This window comes from Eumetopias jubatus, unplaced genomic scaffold, assembly GCF_037043125.1.
Source record: "Eumetopias jubatus isolate StellerSeaLion01/CBP00866 unplaced genomic scaffold, mEumJub1_p1.0 scaffold_15, whole genome shotgun sequence".
Taxonomy (NCBI): Eukaryota; Metazoa; Chordata; class Mammalia; order Carnivora; family Otariidae; genus Eumetopias; species Eumetopias jubatus.
Window position 1 is genome coordinate 11,188,961 of NW_028274821.1, and position 12,717 is coordinate 11,201,677.

The 12,717-nt window shown below is 43.0% G+C and overlaps 1 protein-coding gene across 2 annotated transcripts in view; it reads left to right on the forward strand.

The window, feature by feature from the left end:
- Positions 1 to 12,717, forward strand: part of PGM5 (phosphoglucomutase 5) — a 208,350-nt gene that overhangs the window by 160,577 nt on the left and 35,056 nt on the right. Inside the window, exon 10 of one of the 2 annotated variants that reach the window (XM_028117393.2) lies at positions 9,694 to 9,828. In XM_028117393.2, coding sequence (XP_027973194.2) covers positions 9,694 to 9,828 — 135 coding nt within the window. Of the gene's footprint in view, positions 1 to 961; positions 2,802 to 9,693; positions 9,829 to 12,717 lie in introns of those variants that run through there. The other variant, XM_028117394.2, reaches the window with a different exon arrangement.

Sequence of the window (12,717 nt, forward strand, 5' to 3'; positions counted from 1 at the left end):
TGAATTGATTCAAAGTCACATTTCTCTGCCTTCCCTAAGTCTGCTCCTCCCTCATCTCCTCCATCCCACTTGGTCCAGAAAGAAAAAGGTTTTTTAAGGCAGCTCAGTCTCCTTTTTGTCCTTGATTTGGGGTTAGAGTCAGGGAAGGGACTGTGGGGAAAAAAGTGGTTTCACATATATCTCTAGAAATAAAGAAATGCTCCTCCATCCAAAATGAAATTAAAATCCTGTTCTAGTGGTAAGTCCTGCCCCCTATCTACTTCACTGCTGTGGAAATGTTCAGCAAAGTCTGTTCTGCCTGTGAGACCCTGTGGGGGTCATTTAAGGAGCAAGAAGGAAACCCCTGAAGGATTAAACCCCTGACTTGAATTCCCAGGGACCCCACTGGCTTCCCGTGGCCTCTCCAGGTCTCATGGAATTTACCATGGCTGCCTCCAAGTGGCTGATGTTTCTATGATGTTGAGTGCCAAGAGGAAAGCTGATGTGTGTCCTCCATTGAGCGGGACTTACGAGGAACTCTGATTTAGAAATAGCAATTTAATGAGGTATGGTTCAACATCTGCAGTTCATCCTTTCTTGTCCCGTAAGGGTATGTCACTGTTTATTTTCAGGTAAAATCTAGTCACATGAATGAATGATGATGGCTTCTTCAAATAGGAGTGGGAAAAATAAACCAGTAGCTCCTACGAGAGCAGGGAGCAGTTTGACCCAGTTGCCAACAAATTCAAGAGATTCCCACCTTATGCCTCGTAAAGAGATGGGAAAGATGAGGGACAGGTGGGTGGCTCCTTAAGGCTTGGCAGGTGGCCCACTCTTTCCTCAAGGATGAGTTCCTTGTACAAACATCAAGATTTCCCATAGTGCCAGGCACTCTCTCTCTTCCTTAACCATCAACAACCCGAGGAATATCATCAGCACCAGATTACCTCTTATCATTATCCTCCCCATCTCCTCCTTGTAGCTGAAATCTCCCGGAGTCCCCACTCAGTGCTTCATGGTTATGAGACTCTTCCAGCTCTTGACAGAAGGAATCCTCCAATCCTGGTGGTGTGAAAAATGGACAATATGACAGATGGTGCCAGCATCAAGTGATGGCATATGGCTACTAGGGTGGGCATCGATCCGGAACCATGACCTGTATTTTGAGAATTACCTTTGAAGAGAGAAACCCTGATACCAGGAGCAAAATTTAAGGAACTGAGTCTCTCCTCATGACTTGTCCCATGCCTGTATTGCTGCTTAACAAGATAAAAAATCATGAACTTCCACCAGTGCTGAAGTCATTTGCCAGTAACAGTTCAGCTGATATTAAAAAACCTGATGTAAATAAAAGCATACCAGTTAGCTGATGTGGAAAACCAAATCCAAATGGATTATGTCAGGCTAACTCTCAGCTTATTAATACCTCTTCAAATTATGCAGCCTGTGTGGAAACATTTTGATGTTGTCCTCAACCTGGAAAAAAGAACCATTTGAAATTAGTTCAGAGAAAAAGCACGCTTTGAAGACTGATTGCAAAGTCAATTCGCTTTTAGAGTTGTTATTTTAATATGCAAGAAGGTGTCTGCGTTTTTTAAGTTCAATATTTAGAAACAATGAAGCAAGTAAATTGGCAATCTTGAAATCACATTTTAGCCTGGCCTTTGGTGCTTTAATATATACCGCAGTGCTACTACCCTTGGTACGCAGAGAGAGAGAAATTTATCATGACCTCGTTTCTGGGGGCATCATATGAAGACAACTGATTGGTGTTAGCTGGAGAATCTAGGGGCCAAGGACTGAGTTCTCTATTTAGAGTTAGCTGGTCAACCTTCAGCTTTCTTCACATTCTAACCAATGAACCAAGGGAGAGACTGTTGTGAACACCTTATCTCTGTACTATGCCACTTGCTGGAGTGTGGCTTGTGCATCTCAAAGTGGAATTAAAAAAATCATCTCAGTCATGCTGATTATCCCACCTATGGAGTTTAGTTGACTCTGAAAGTTAGTACCTACAAATAGTCCTCCTCTGTTGAGCGACAGAAATGTTTAGGTAGTGAGGTGTTGTCATTACATGTATACTGTGATAAAATCTGGGTGAAGAAATCCTTTCTGTGTTGCAAGTTGTGATGTTGAAAAAAAATATCCTCGTGATAAATATATATTCCTTTAGTATTGTATTTAGTACAATACAGTGAATATAGTGGAAGTGTGATTCATTCATGCCTTCATCCGTTCACTGAATATTAACCAAACACCTACTATACGCCAGTCAGCTTGCTGGGCACTGAGGATACACCGGCATACAGAACAGTCTCGCAGGGAAGACAAACTGACGTTAAACTTGTAATCACTATAGGGTTTATTGAACAGTATTACAGAGAAAGAACTTATCTGGGAGGGCATAGCGGGGGGAGCTCGCCTCAAGTAGGGCTCCGAGGAGGTGATAATTAAGCTGTGCCCTGAAGAATGAGTGGGAACTGGCCCAGGGTAAACCATCTTGTCAGACTAAAGGCTTTCTTCAATCTAATGTAGCTAAACCATTGTTTGGCTTTCCAGATAAAGAACTGGGATTTCCTATAGGCAATAGTGTTCTCACTGGGATGTTACAATACTTAGAATTCTCTACTTCGGTGTTCATTCTACAGCATTGCAGTTGTGCTAAGTAAATACAACTGGGCCTTTTGGTAGGACACCTTGAAAACCATGTATTAGGGGCACCTGGGCGGCTCAGTCAGTTAAGCATCCGACTCTTAATTTCGGTTCAGGTCACGATCTCAGGGTCCTGGGATCGAGCCCCGTGTCAGGCTCTGCACTCAGTGGGGAGTCTGTGTGGATTCTCTTTCTCTCTTAAATAAATAAATACATCTTTTTAAAAAAGAAAACCGTGTATTAAAATTTTTTTTAACAATAGTTACTTTTCCTGTGATTTTTGTCTATTTCTCTTCCAGAGACCAAACACATATTCATTGCTTCTTAAGGACATATTGGCTGATTAGGAAATAAGGAGAGGGAGACAGTGTTTCTGATTAGTTAGGAAGTTCTTACTCCTTTGCTTCTGGTTCATTGGAGTTTTGTTATGATGAAGCACCTTCCCCTGCCATAAGTTGATTGCTTTGGGACTATCTTCCAAAATGCTGGTAGTTGAATCCCGCTAAAATGTGTGATAAGAATCTGAGCATTCTGGAATAAATGACATCATAGTTACTTCCTACCAAACTACTAATTCTGTGCGTAGTCAGGAGGTGACCGTCACCAGGAAACGTAAATATTAAAGGAAAAATCCATGGACTATCACAGGAACTGAGGGAGGAAGCTACCCCTTTTGTCTGGGTGAAGTATGTCTGATTCCAAAATATCCCAGAACTGGGCCTGGTGTTGAGTGAACAGGGATCAGCAGCCATTTTGGCCAAAGACAAAGGGAAATGGAACCTGTGCGACCTAGCTCCATTGTTCCAAATTTGATAGTTGGAATCTGGATAATTTTTAAGTCTTCTCTCTCCACGCAGTACTCACATCACCTAATGTGGTTTTTGCTGGGCGGGTGTTTTAAAAGAGCACTTAGGAAGTCATTGGGCCTTGATTTCCCCCAAATAATTATTTGCAATTATTGGTCTCCAAGAGAGCTGGGTTGGTGGTGAACAAGACTAGATGAGAATTTGCTCCCCGCAAGGAGGGCACTTGGGAATGGCTGTGCAGTCAGTGCACTGCACAAAGGCTCCTGGCCTCATGGGGGAGGAGCAGCTGAAGTCCAGGCCAGCCCAGAGGAAAGATACTTTTCTCTAATTTGTTTTCCTGTTTGTCATCTCTATGAGGGCACAGTATGGACTAGCTGCTGCCCTGCTCAACCCCTTTTGAACTCATGCTTGCAGCTAACTCTATGACTTCAACAAAGAAAAATGGGTAATTCTAGTTCATTTTTTTCATGGAGAGAGTGCTCTGTCCAGTCCAAATCTTCTGCTTTAGAGGCTGCATGCTTTCTTCTACAAAATATGGTTCAGATGTTACACAGCAGTATTTTCACCTTGAAACTTTCCAGATAAATCTTTGGGATCTCCCAAGGGAGATAACATGTGAGTTAAGTTTAAGAGTCTCTCTCTTCCATGCCTGTCTTGTCTCCAGGTTCACGTGCCTGGTGTGGCCAACTGACTGTATATGTGACATTGTACTAGCTTTCAGGGCCATGTGCTGTGTTCCCCTGGAACTCATCCTACGTCCGTATTTGACTGGGTCGGATGCTGCCAAATAACTGTTGGTAATGTACAGTTCCTCCTTCCCCGCCTGGCTGCAACATGTCCTATGGTCTCCAAACAAACATCTGGCAGCTCTGTGTGTATTTAGCAACTTGCAGATTTCCCTGCATTGATTTAAAAACACAAGCGTTTAAAAAAAAAAAAAAAACAAACCCAACACTTATTTATCCAACATTTATCAGATACCTGCTCTACGTAAGGCTCTGTGCTTGTTTGGGGGACCATAGAAAACATATGAGATATTGTTCAAATATGTCACGAGAAGCAATGTGTGACTCTCAGCAGTGTCATATGGTTCAACCTAAAAGTATAAGCCTGGGGTCAGAAGACCTAAAGTTCTGGCTCCTCTCTTGACCAGTTTTTAACTTCCCCTTTCTTTCCAGTGAAGGGAGGAAGTAGCCTGGATGACTCTGAGGTCCTTCCTTCAGGACCCTAATGTCTAAATAGATCAACTTAGAACGGACATTTTATGGTCCAAGAAGCCAGTTCAGTGGGAGGGATGGAGAAGATAAATGGTAACAGATCCATGAGTTTAGTAGTGATTTCAGAGAACATGGCATAGTCCTTAAAATAAAATTAATCTTAATTCTGCCTAATTTAAAAATAAATGTGCCATAAACCATCACCATTCAAGCTTTATTTGGCAATCTTCTGCAAAATCTGGAAGGCTGGATGACTAAGAGCATAGTACCATTTTCATTAAAAGCTTAACATAAGAATGGTATTTATAGACTGATTTATAATTTTCAAAGCACTCTTCACATATATTCTCTGATCTGATGCTCACAACAACCCAGGGAGCCAGGCTGTATTGTTTTTCATCCCTTTTTAGGAAACTAAGGCTTACAGAGCTTAAAGTGACTTGCTCAAGACCACCAGCTGATAAGCTGAGACAGAATTCCACCCTTTTATCATTTCCAAACTGACTCTCCACGGGCAGCAAATCAGAGAGGGGCAAATGTGGGGAGAAAAGCAAAAGCTCTAGTGATACATGGAAGCACATCGGAGGATTTGGGGGTGGAGAAACCTGCAAGAAAGCATGGCCCTTTAACAGTGCTGGGACAAGGCTAGGGTGGGCAAAACCCGCCTCTTGTCGCTGAGGCATACAACTGCAGGCGCTCAATGGGAAGAAAATGCTAGGCTGGCACTGACAGTGCCCCTTTGATACCCCGCTCCATAATTAACATGATCTTAGCATGGAAGACAGCATCTCTTCCCCTTCTTTGAGCTTGTGGCTGTTATGTTATCCTGGACGTTCTGGCCTCTGTTGTTGCTATAACTACAGAGGTGGCATGGATTCCTTCACTGTTGCTTTAGGAATCCCCGAAGAGATTGTGCTAAAAGTTCTTAGTGTCAGCTGGCTCAAAGGAGATTCTTGTAATGGTTCTGCTGTTGGCAAGGCATTAGGAGGAGGCTTTCAGGACACAGCCGCAAGGTGTTTTATTAGCACTTCCTCACCATGTTGCGGTCCTCCTGAGATTCCAATCCAATGGGAGTATACGGGTGAAACCTGAGATCTTAAAGGGATCTTCCTTAAGACTGACGTGTACTATAGTCAGGCACTTGATCCGTGAGGCAGGTGACCCAGACAAAAGTGGCTACTACTGGGCTGTCCTCATCTGGCTACACTGTAGGATCACCTGGAGAGCTTTGGCAATCCCGGTGCCCAAGTCATAACCTATTCAAATTAAATTACACTGTCTGGGGTAAGAGCCAGATAGCAATATTTTTGAAAGAACCCAGCCGATTCCAGTGTGCAGCAAATTTTGCAACCCGTGGGCTTATGATTTGTCTAACATCACACAAGTGGGGACAGGAACCTATCATGGTTCAGCTCCATTGTTTTTAGCCGAAACGGACGCTTGCCTTAAAAATGGAGGATGAGTAGATACAGCATCACTCACGACTACCCTTCAAGGTAAATATGTTTACCCCAGTTCACTGATGGAGAACCTAAGTGTTTTCATTTGTCCTGTGAGCCCTCCTTAAACGTGGAAAGAGGCACTCCTGTGGTGCTCACTCCAGGTGTCAAACATGCAGTGACATTCACTGAAGTGTTTGCAAAGGGCCTACTGTGTGCCAGCTGTGGGAATAAATGGTGAACAAGGGACATAAGGCTTTGCCCTACCAGAGCTTATAAGCCTTATGAAGGACACAAAGACCCATTTCAGCAATTCCAACACTTTAGGGTTAAGGCTGAGATGGGAACTTGTTTTATTCATCTTTAGCTGGGCCTTGTTTCTTTAGGAGGATTTGTGACAGCAAAAACATGCATAATGAAGTTGTTAGGATATAAATAAGAAACAGAAATCAAAACTGGGGAAAAACATAAATAAGAGTAGAGAGTCAAGAACAGAAGAAAAATTCATAGTTATGCAAGTCATAAGGATCCGCTTGGGCTGAACCTCAAATTTGGCATTAAGTGTTCTGGCAGCCATATTGAAAAGGGAACTATGGTTAGTTATTATTGTTAGAGAGACAAAAAAATACCAGTTCCTCAGGGAAGGAGAGGCTTTCTAACACTTGGCTCTTAAGGAAATGTCTCATGTGGAATTTTATACAGTCTCCAAGAATATTCCTAGAGTGACTGCAAAAGTGGGTTTTATAAGGCAGTACCCTGTAGACCCTGCAAGGAAAGGGAGGACATGAAACAAAAATGCGATTTAATAAACCCATTTTTGTCATGAGTAGTCAGTCAGAAGTAAGTTGATTCAGGTCACATATACGTCCATATAAATCTATGGCTAGAATACCTGGGGAAGTGCATGGATTCGACACCCTTCATAATTTTTCTTTCTTGGGATTTTGATAAGGCACATAGATAAAATATTTTTCTGGGGTAGAGCTGAAGACTAAGTATTCCATGTTGTGGATAATGTAAGGGTTTATACCAGGGGATAGCAAACATTTTCTGTAAAAGATAGTAAATATTTTAGCTGCTGTGGGCCAGATAGTGTCTGTCATATAGATTCAACTCTGCAGTTATAACACAAAAGCAGCCCTAGAGAATACATAAGGCAACAGGGCTGGCTGTGTTCCCATGAAACCTGATTTATACAAATAGCTGGCAGGTCAAATTTGGCTGACAAACTATATTGCCAACCCCTGGGTTAATCTGAATATTTAAAAAAGCAAAATGTATGATTGGTATGCTTTTGTTGGAATTACAGAACGTTTAGAAACTTGGCAAGTCTTGCTCCGTGGTGACTCTGGCCTTGTAACTTAATTGAAAGTAGGTGATGATGCATGCTGGAGCAAAAATGGCTCGTGTTCAGGGTGCACATTCATTAAGTTCATTGAAAGAACATGCAGACACCAAAGCAAGCCAGTACATCTTTGCACACCATAGTGACACTCAATGGACAGGGAACTAGGGTTAATGCAGCACAGAACTGGGCTGGGTCTAGAACTTTTGTCCTGTCATGTGGAGGAGAACTGTGGTATTTCTCACTTGGAGGTCTCACAAAGCAACAGGGGTTCTCTGGTAAGATGTCCTGGCTGGTTCCTTAGAAAAGAGAGAGGTTGGACCATCAGCAGTATCTCATGCATGCCTTTATCATCTTTTCAAGCGCAAAATTTACTCCAGGCTACCAGATGTAGATTCTAACCAGCTTTCTAGAAGTACAGCCAAAAATATGGTGACCCACAAGGGGAAAAAAAAATAACATAATTTCACTGTAAAAAAGCTTAGTTGTGAGTTGATAATACATGTTGACGGTTTGTTATGGCCTGAGTTCCTGAATGCCTCCCACTGGCTGCATACGAATCTGGGGCTATTAATTATTGGTTAATCACATTCATGGTGTAATGGAAGCTATAGGAAAGGGTTGAGTTTGGGTGGTCATTGGAAGGGGTGGCCTCAAGTGCTTTGGAATCTACAAGAATAGGTGGCTTAGGGCTTCGGCCTTAAATATTGCTTTAACCAACTTTTGCATAACCCATAGTCGTGAGTGACCAATTACCTACTCATATGTCCCATATATGGTGACTAGGGGAATGCAACTTATAAAGAAATAACCAGCTTTAGAAGAGTTTGTAAAAACATGACCGTGGATGCAGTTATGAAACCTTTGGAGCCTCGTTGTCTGAACATAATTTGGTCTAGGATACTTACTGGGTAGTAGGGAATTGGGGCATACACTCCCTTCGGAATGTCCTAAGTATTCACTCCTCCAGCAGCAGAAGGTTCTTATTAGGAAAACGGTTGCTGCTCCTTGTAATATGGTTGCAGTGACTAGTCCAGGCTTAGGGAGAGCAAGGACTGTGTCTTTCTCTTCATATCCTCAGGGCTTAGCCCAGGACTTGATCCCCAGGGGCTATTCTAAAATATTTGCCCAGCGAATGAATCCTGGTTAGTATCATCATATTTGCAAAACTAGTATCAGAGAGAGATGAGTTTTGTTACACAAATCGTGGCCGACATTGAATCGCTCCAAAAGAGACTAAGGCTGTTGTTTTGGGGTTGGAACAAAATATGCCTACAAAACTTAAAAAGCAGAAAACCATTCAGATGGAATATAGTGGCCCCCACCCCACCCCAGCAGATATGGGGGTGAGGTAAGGGATTGGCAGTCAGATTTATATGGCAGGTATATTTTTAATCATGGCTTATTCTTAACAACCATGATTTAAGGCCAGACGAGTTCTAAGGGCAAATTTCTTAGGGAAAATGTCTGATGTCAAAGTTGCCTGGGACTTCTCCTTTTTCAGAAATAATAAGTGACCAGACTAATTATTTTGTTTCCTCTACTTCTTTCCTCTGGCCCTTGCCAATATGCTTATTTATACCAAGGGCTTTATCAGTTGTCTTAAGAAAACAAATTTCCTTCAACAAGCGTTACAATATAATCTTACGGTCCTATTTTTCAAATATCCCTGCCACTAATGAAAACAGATGCACAGAGAACGGAGGCCTTCTGAGCCAAAAACCCATTAATACTTGTGCAGCTCTGCCCCCCACCACCCTGGCGGCCAGGCGGGAGAGTAAGAAGGAAGGACAGAGCTAAGGGGATGGGGTTGTACGCAGGAAGCCCAGAGCCCAGCTGAGGCTCCAGACCTGAGCATGTCATTGTAGGCTTTGGTTGCTACAAGGGAATGTGGGCACAAGGAAAGAATCAAGAGAGATGAACTTAAAGCAGAGCCTAGTATCACGTGGGGGTAAGCTTAACACAGGCAGTTTGCTTTACTGTAATAGAGAAATTGCCTACTCCCACGGCATCCGGCAGGTTTCTAAGGGACAAACTTTGGACCCAGGGACATTTATTAAGTATCATCCCCTCCTTGTCCCTCCACCTCTCTCTGGCTCCCACATCTCCTGACCAAAGGAACTTGAGCATCTGTTCATAGTTTTGCCCTGAAGTCTCCCCCAACATTAACCACACGTGGGTATTAATTGTTACTACCTGTGTATCCCTTTATTCACTGATCCATTCTGATCCATTCTGGGTGTTCTTGGTCTCAGGGCCTGAGGATCATTTTCTCAGATGCATCACGGCTCATCTTCCGGCTCAGTTCCTCCAGCGGTGTGCGGGCCACCGTCAGACTGTATGCTGAGAGCTACGAGAGGGACCCCAGTGGTCATGACCAGGAGCCCCAGGTACCCTCAGCACTGTGTGTCTCATCGTTCCTGGAAAATTTAGGGAGCCCTTGTGGGCCTTTAGTGGGGGTGATTTTACTTTCTGGAATCACAGTTCCATATTGATAGATGCAGCTGAAGGACGAGTTTACGGTAACTGCAGACAAAATTTCACTCACTCATGACAGTGTTTGGAACAGAAAATTTGGGCTCTAGCCTCTATGATGAGTTTAGACCAGCATTTCCCAAGTGAATTGCCTTTCTTGATTGTTCTACAGTTTGTTGAATTGGGGCGACCTCAAGAAAAAGCACCTTGTATAGATAGAGAAATGTTTAGTTAGAGTCAAGCTGGTCCAACTCCTCAGAGCCTTGACTCTGCGCATGTAAATAATGAATCTCCAGGTGTTTGGCAAACTCTGGGTTGGACCGTGACCTTGAGGTGCAAGTGTAGATGCTACGCAGGCCCCCCTGTCTGAGATTGCTGCAGAGCCCAGTCTCTCTTAAGAAGAGGGGCGAGGGCTGGTCTGCATTTAAAGTTAAGGGAGGCTAAGCTAGATCAGCCAAGGCCGGGCCACCCTGTGTTTGGCAAAGCCCCTTCATGTTGTCAACAATAGGGCTAATTAAGAACTCAGAAAAAATTACAAATAGCTTAACCGTAGGCATCCTCACTCTTACATTCATTAAAGCTGCAGGCAACATTAATTAATAGCAGAAAGGACCCACCATAATGTCGGATACTTTCAGCTACACTGCGGGCTGTCCCTTGCCCACCTTGGTCTTTACTTCATCCTGGGTTTTGAAGCAGAGTTCTTGATGAGGTGATTCCTTGAGATGAACTAGTGGCTCCATCTGCAGAGCTGCCTTTGTGGAGAAGTAGAGAAGCAAAGAAAAACTTACTGCCTCTCATTTTAGAGTTACTCCAAATTTCCAGTGATAATTTGCCAAAGTTATGCCCTAGAATGAGACCCAGAAAGGGTTTTCTTTCTTTCTTAGTGGTTTAGTGTTTTTCTTAAAATGGTATCTTTCTTTGGAGAGTCTCAAAGAACTTGATAAATATGGTGCCATGGATCCTTATAGCTGATGATGGAACCAGAAGATCTGTTTGGGGTCACATCATCTCAGATGGGGAAGTAGAGGTCTGGGAGGCTGGGAGCTAAGAACATGAAGCTAATATAAGGTCCTTGGCCCTTTCCGGTCAGGATCACAGGCTTTCCATGCAAGGATGGGCCACGCCCTGCCAACATAATTTGTCAGTGAGTACATTTCACCCAAGATAGTACCAAATCATGCAAGAATTGGAGGCTTACCCTCTCTTTCCATATGAAACCTTTCTACTTTTCATGTTGGGATAGGAGATTAAAGCAAGGTCCTAAAACTCCAGAGCTACATACAGGGTGAGGAATGATATTCCTGGCTTTACCAACTCTGACTCACTCTGACTCGAGGCTATTTTTTCTCAACATTCTTTTCCCTATTTGCACAGGGTAAGTAGTTATGATAAGTAGTAATGATACTTGCTTATTTGTATTTACCTTCCACACTGACTGCAGGAGTGTGACATCTGGGCCTTTAGACATGTGTGAAAACAATCCTGTGCACAAGCGAGTCTCTCTCTGAAGTGTTCCATAACAGCCAAGTGGTGCCACTTTTTTTTTTTCAGAGCTTCCTTTGAAGCTGAAAACCTCCATAGGCCTGCTGCTAGAAGGTTGTGTGTGAAGTATTGCTTCAGTCTGTGGGTACAGAAAACATAAGTAATGCTTGTTTCAGTGGCCAGTACTGTTTATCTTCCATCCTGTTGGTTCAAAGAGTTTGCCATTTTGAATGGTTGAGGAATCCTTTTGTTGATCATGTTCTTCTGATCAATAATCTGCCTTCCCTTTTTAACTATGAGCGAGGGTCTTGCCCAACCTGGCTAGGTGGGCCTCACTGTGTTTAGCTCAGGATCCAGCTCAAAATTTTACATTAAGCTAGAATTCCTTATTAAAATCCCTTATATCATTGACTCACCAACTGAAGCCCTATTGCATAATACATGTAAGTCAAGGTATAATTTAGAATAAGGTTTGAAAAGACATCTACACCCCTAAGGAAGAGGAAGAAGACTCTCAGTAGACTCACCTGTCTCAACACTGCTGAATCTCACCTAGGCACTTAAGTTTGACTGTTCGGGGCCTCCCTACAGCATTGCCTCCCAGGACCCCAGCTTCTGCCTTTGAAGAGCTCTGGAAGGAAAAGCCTTTGGTCAACTGTTAAGCCTTTGATCTCTATCAAAGATACAACATGCTACTGGGAGGTTATTACTGATCTGTGGCCTGATGGGGAAAGACCAGCTGTGTTGCTTCCTCAACTGCAGAGACCTCTTCCTCCTTTCTAGCTTGTTCCAATTTGCAGCCCAGAAAACAGAACAAATACCCATCCCCCGCCCAGACACCCAGTAAAGTACCTCTTGAATGTGTAGAGAATCCACTGATAAACTTGTCTAATTCAACCGGTATTCGTGTTTTACCTGCCTTAACTCAATACCCACCTACATTCCAGTCAATAGCATAAGGACTAGAGAGTTCTCTTCAACTGGCTTCTCAGCATCTGGCTATTGTACTTTGCATGAAGAGTTTCTTGTCCATACATCTTTTTTAAAGTTTTTATTTAAGTTCCAGTTAACATGCAGTGTTATATTAGTTTCAATACACTGTATACAATATAGTGATTTAACAAATCCATGCATCACCTGGGGCTCATCACAAGTGCCCTCCTTCATCCCCATCACCTATTTCCCCCATCCCCCCACCCACCTGCCCTCTGGTAACCACCAGTTTGTTCTTTATAGTTAAGAGTCTGTTTCTTGATTTGCTCCTTTCTTTCCTTTTTTTTTGTCCCTTTGCTGCTTTGTTTTGCTTCTTAAATTCTACA